We start from the raw sequence: 6,145 nt of genomic DNA, 5'->3' as shown, positions 1-6,145 counted from the left end.
ATGAAACATGTTAACACCCCGGACAATACTTAAGATCTGGATGTGTATGTCCATTCCTAATTCACATTAACGGACAGTTGTCCATCATTTGAAGGGATGATCGTCGGTTCCGATCGTTTGTGAGAAAAAAACCAACACAACTAAGATAGTATATTAAATTGCCCGGAACATAAAACTAGTTAATCTCGTAAAAACAAGCAAATGTAGTGAGGATTCCGCATAACAAGTGGTATATAAAAATTACACATGACGACGAACATTGGTGTTTAACGCCGAAGTATTAGCTACTTCAGAAAAAGATCTCGACTCAAACCATCTTTTGTTCGTATAGAAACATAATTCATTTTGAGATCATTAGTAGCTCCAACACTAAATGTTACATTGGATGCGATTTCTATAATTCAGCCAACCATCGTTCCAGTCAACTAATAGGATTATTTAGATTTATCTACTACAACTTCTAAGATCTTCAGTTGCGTTCTAAGAAAACCTAGCAGATTTGAAATTTGTGAGTTGATTAAAACTTTACTTACCATAATCCAATATTAACTATACACACTGGCTTAATAATTTTCCTCAGCCCTGTAAATTGTAAAGCTCTTCAGAAGTGTAAATGAATGTCAAACAAAATTTACAGTTTACTTAGTCATATTTAATCAGATCCAATCGATTGTGGGGACCATCTCAGATAACATCATACTGGCTATCCGTTAAATATGGTTTAATTTCCATTTAAGAGCAGTATAAATCTAACCGAGGAAGTCAATGTTCATCTTTAATCACATAAGGACTGACCATCTACTCGATTCTGACACGTTCAGCACAGCCATACGGAAAACGATATGATAGCCGGAATACTTTCAGCACCCATATGAAAGTTCTTAACAAACTCTACACATTTGTGGAATGACAAATCTTCATTGCCCACCTACGCCAATATCTTTACTAACAAGAAATGACTTGAGATTAGTGGGGCGTTAACTACTCATTTGGGTCGGCTGATAAGGAGGATTCAGAAACTTATCAGTTCTTTGATCTAGCCTTTAATCATAGTTTCGAAGTAACCATGTGGTTAGAAAATAATGTACGTGTTTAAATTTAGACCATAATCCCAACATTAATTCTACACAACTAACTACTAATTAGAGCTAATCAAACATCCTACTAATTAGCTTTCTCTTTGAAAAGGTCTGTTGAGTTAACCTATTTGCTGTTGTTGTGCTGAGAAAGTCAAGAGATACCTTTCAAAAACATAAAAAGGCTCAAATTAGAATTACTCACCAGCTATCTATTTTTGATAAGGCTGTGTGTCAGAATGTAGTAAAACTGAAGATGAAGGTGATTAGACGAGTATGATTAGTCAGGACACTGGTAACACCATAGCTAAAAAGACGTTTTCCAGTAACTAAGGTATAATCTTAACACAGTAACAACCGTAATGTAAACGTACGTTAAACAGCTTTAAGAACAATGTCTTGCAAACATACACTGAAGCACTAAATAATTTTACGAAGACAATCAACTTCAGTTAGGATATAGTTATTCTACGCTAAATTTTATAGAACATAAATCATCCAATCCAGCTTCAATTTCATCACCAGATTTCAGAGGCCCTACACCAGCAGGTGTACCGGTTAAAATTAGATCTCCATATTGTAGTGAGATTCTCTTGGTAATTATCGATACTAAATCTGCTGGTGTCCAGACCATCATATTCAGTTTCGATCGTTGTCGTTCCAACTGGTTTACTTTTAACCAAATCTCATTATCTACTTTTTGGAATTCCTGACGAGAAGTTAAAATACCGCCCGGTAGTGATTCCAATGGAAGAATTGGCCCCACAGGGCAAGCTGTGTCGAAGCATTTAGCCAACGTCCATGGTAGTCCGCTTGCTTTTAGTTGATTCTGAAGTGGTCGATCAGTTAGATCTAACGCAACCACATAACCTAATATTGCTGAATAAACCTAAATAAAACAAACATTAAAATGTATACGAGGAAATTTAGCATTGAATGCAAAAATATGAAAGTGATTCATCTGTATATTCATTTGGGTTACAAAAGGTCAAGACAGCCATGTGACTGTTAGATGTACGAATTCAATCCTATTAATTATCTTGTGTCCAGTTATGTGACTAGTTCGGAGCATTTAGCTGTATACCGTACTAAAACACCTTTTTGTGTCTAACTATCCTGACTTTTCTGAACAGTGGACGCTTGAAATACATTGCTTAGTGAGAACACCGTGGTTTACATTTTCGTTCAATATAATTCAGAGTGAATCCATCCGATACAATTCTGGATTTATTTGTAACCTTACAATTCTGGACAATTTCAACCCTACACAACTATTGTACGTTTCAGCACGTGTCATTACAGTTCCAATATATTAAAGAGATGGTCTAATTCTAGTGATAGGCTGATAATTTATCTATTTCAGCATATTAATGCCAATCATTTTTATCAAAAGCTTATTCTGTTTATTAACTGCACCCTTGCTTTAACCATTAAAATGCATATTTAGCATTAACGCTACTCAAATGTATACAGATGAGTTATTCTTACATATCTACATTCGCTACGCGAAACTTAAGGGATTAATACAGCGTTTCCCAACCTCCCTATTTTAGCGTTTTCCCAAAAGTTGTAAGAAACATGGTAATTATCTTCAATGTTCGGGCAAAAACCAAGGCTTCCCCGGAACTTTTGGGATTTTCCCCAGACCTGGAAAAACTTTGAGGTTTTTGTACCATGTTTTCAAAGTTCTATTTGGCGGTTTCCCCACAATCTCCCCAAAACAGACAAAATTTCCCCCCAAAACAGAGAGGTTGGATTAAATTGAGTGGATCTTTTACTTCTTCTGCTTTGACATTTGTCAGTGATTTCCCAATTACCAAACCAAGTTCGACTTCATGATGGACTTCACTGGCCCCATTTGGTAACTACATATTAGCGATAAATGGTTAAGTAAGGATTGCCACAAAAACTTTAATTTTTCCCTCTTCAATGATGCAACTAGAAGGCTTTAAAAATATAGCAGGCGAAGATTCAACTTTATTTCCCAATTCTTTTGCATGGTCTCTAAATATAGGCACTTAGTAACCACAATCGTACGCATAGTTTCGTCCAACTGCCACTACTTTTCGACAAATATCCTTCAGATTTTTTGACATTAGTTATACACAATATACTTCTTGTAATTTGGAAGATTCAAATTATCCTTGTTGAACAAAAAATAAGCTAATATAAAAGTACTTCAACCTACGAAGTCTTCATTACGCAAATGAAAAAGCAACGTTATTGTTAAAATGGGCGGTGGAATCAAATATGTTTGTCATAAGTTTGTATATGTGGCGGTTCGCATCCAGCCAAAATATACTTTGTTTACTAAGGGAACATATGAATTCGCGTGAGTGAAGGGAATTGGATGAGGGAAGAAAAAGCAAAAGTGAGTCGAAAACCTACCAAGTGCACACGACGCACCTACATTTTTGTAGGAAAGCAATTAACAACAAACAGAAATAACACACGTCCCAGATTATGACAGTTTTGAGGTCGGAATTAGAAGCGCACAGTTTAACTCGCTGCACTAGACATGGTTCGCATAACTTCTGTCGATTTTATATGGCCCCTTATTCTGACTCAGATTTGAGTGAATATATAAATATACGAGGCTAGCCGCGTTTGTATGGCGGCCGTAATAATAAGCTTATTACAGGTTGAGTTGGATGAATCTATTTCAAGCGCTCTGTTATCCAAACAAACCATCAATCAGACGAAGAAGGGAAGTAGACCGGAAGACGCAAGTGTGCCAACTCCTCTTGATAAATCGTTATCCGATATTTGTGTGCAAACGAAAACAAAGTAATGCACACACATACGTTCAAGTAAGAAGAATAAGGATCAACAACCGGATGAATAACACGGTCGAAATGAGACATGAAAAGAATTATTGTACCGGTCTGTCTGGAAGTTAGAATAGCCCATATGGGCTTGACATGGTACTAGACACTGAAGACTAATCACACTAATACAACATACATATAAAAAGTCTAAGATGAAATTAACTTAAGATATCTACATTTCAGACATTCGTGTGGGCAGACGAACAGAACGAGTAGAAATTAAGATTGAATAGGCGTAGACAGCAGTGGTTTTAAATGTCAAAACGACCAATAACAGGGGAGTTAGTCTGTATGAGAGTGATTAATGTATGATTTACGGGTAACAAATTAGAGTGCAGAAGATGGATATACGTGGTGCGAACACAATTGGAAAAGATTAAAAGTTAACAGTGTATATTCATCAAGAGTAAGTATACGAAAATAGACAAGTAATACTGCAAACGGATAAAGGCATACAAGCATACGATATAGTCAGTAAAGTTGGAATTAAACCTTCAAATGTCAAACGACAGTCTATATCAATCTGTCATACTAATTCACTAAACCATTGTGAAGTTGACAGTTACAAACAGTGGCCATCCCTTAGCGGCTGAGCTACACTGTCTCGCGTTCACCTTTTCTGACCTTCTCCAAATGTTCAGCTGCCAACGTAAGTCTGCCCAGTCACTTTGTGTTTACTTTCAAGGATTGCGTGGTTCGAAACCAATGTCACTGCAAGTGTAGTGCCAGTGAAGTAGCACTGAGAGCTATCCAAAGCATGCAGGAGGCAGAAGATTGAGTTTTGGACGGTTTACTGGGCCTCATCAAGATCAGGGGCAACAAACGCCCATCGATCATGCCATGAACTGACCCATTTGGTAGACGCCACAATCGGTTTCTCAGTGTATACTGACTATCAAGTTTCTTTTGTAACATCTTGTTTGTTGCAAACGGCCGACAAAGTATCCACAGTCTCAAGGTGGCGTGAAGGGGCATTTCACGTTAGGCATTAACCACGAGATGTGGCTTCAACATTAGCTGTAAGGTCACACCATTCCCGTCCAACTCGAGTAAGCTTGCGATGGCCGGCACTGACCAACTACGTTGGTAATATACATGAGTATCCATTCGATTTCGGTAAGAGCCCTACCAAATCCATATGAACACAATTAGAACGAGCATCGAGAGTTTTGAATGAGCCTAAGGGACAATGGTTGTGCATAGTCATCTTGGATTCCTGGCAGCTCACACAAGAGCGTGCACACCCCCTCATGTCGTTATCCATGACTGGCCCAGAAAATCGTCCTGCTATGAGCTTAACGGTTGCCCGAAATCCTGGACGGGAAAGCTTGTGCAACGTTGTGTCGCTAATGTTTCGGCACGACCAGACGATCCCTGCCTGTAGATGTGTCACATAGTGAACTTCCCCTACTTGTTCGCATCTATTTGATCCGTAATTTCAGAGTTGTCAAAGATAACTCCTAACGAGTTTAGGTAGGTCGAACCCTTGGAAATTGTTCAGGAATGTTATACGAGAAAAAGCATCTGCGACTACACTGTCTGCTCAGAAATATGTTGTATTTCTGAAGTGCACTGCGGAATGCTTTCCAGTTATCAAAACTCTTGAGGGGGGGTACTTGTCTGAATAAGAGGTAAAAAAGGTGAGAGGTTTGTGGTCGGTAAACAGAGTGAATTCGCGACCTTCTACACAGGGTTGAAAATGACGTATAGAGCAATATATGGTTAAGAGTTCCCTAGCGAAAGTGCTTCACCTCGATTCAGTGTCTCGCAACCGTCTCGAGAAGAGTCCTAAAAGATGCCAAGTGCTGTTGTGATAACTAGAAGTTTCTAAATTATTGTACATACTAAGAATCCCAGAAACAATGTGGTTTAGACCAATAAGAACTAGGTGAGTACGGAAGAATGTATTGTATTTGGAATTCGAAATTGGACAGTCATCAAGTACAAAGAAATCATGAGTTCATACAAACACCACAACTGTTCACCCATTGTTGTAAGATCATCCAGATTGCCAAGTAGGGTGTGTTTACCGCGATACTGATGGGTGCTTTGATGTCCTGGCTTGCGAACACGGTTGCTTTTGCGATAAGTTCCCCAACTGCTAAGGGTTCATTTTTGGCGTCGTCGTCCAAATTGGTGATGGTTTCACAAGCGACGCGCCATTCGGTATAAATCATCGACAGAAACTTGCCAGGCTGTTGAACGTCCGTAGTTACTTGACTTTGGTGGGTTCTGGATAAT

The 6,145-nt window shown here is 38.5% G+C and overlaps 1 protein-coding gene across 1 annotated transcript; it reads right to left on the bottom strand.

Annotated features, from left to right (window-relative positions):
- Window positions 1–450: 450 nt before the first annotated feature.
- On the bottom strand, window positions 451–4,220 carry FAHD1 (Acylpyruvase fahd1, mitochondrial). The gene is made up of 8 exons (XM_035733236.2): window positions 3,265–4,220; window positions 3,114–3,219; window positions 2,987–3,080; window positions 2,855–2,941; window positions 796–1,965; window positions 636–749; window positions 534–599; window positions 451–490 (listed from the first exon to the last, which is right to left on the bottom strand). Exons 2-5 carry the CDS (start codon window positions 3,170–3,172, stop codon window positions 1,540–1,542), a joined length of 666 nt encoding a protein of 221 aa, XP_035588220.1. The 5' UTR covers window positions 3,173–3,219; window positions 3,265–4,220; the 3' UTR covers window positions 451–490; window positions 534–599; window positions 636–749; window positions 796–1,539.
- Window positions 4,221–6,145: the final 1,925 nt, after the last annotated feature.

The sequence above is a fragment of the Schistosoma haematobium genome, chromosome 7, assembly GCF_000699445.3.
Source record: "Schistosoma haematobium chromosome 7, whole genome shotgun sequence".
NCBI lineage: Eukaryota > Metazoa > Platyhelminthes > Trematoda > Strigeidida > Schistosomatidae > Schistosoma > Schistosoma haematobium.
Note: the sequence above shows the minus strand (reverse complement) of the source record. Positions and strands in the feature narration are given on the sequence as shown.

What these genes read in the sequence shown, in the direction of transcription:
- FAHD1 (XM_035733236.2), bottom strand. Translation starts at nt 3,172, where the DNA reads ATGTCAAAAAATCTGAAGGATATTTGTCGAAAAGTAGTGGCAGTTGGA. An exon ending in TTGAAGAGGGAAAAATTAAA is followed by an intron (nt 2,942 to 2,986) that starts GTTTTTGTGGCA and finishes GCTAATATGTAG; the next exon opens with TTACCAAATGGGGCCAGTGA. An exon ending in CAAATGTCAAAGCAGAAGAA is followed by an intron (nt 1,966 to 2,854) that starts GTAAAAGATCCA and finishes TGTTTTATTTAG; the next exon opens with GTTTATTCAGCAATATTAGG.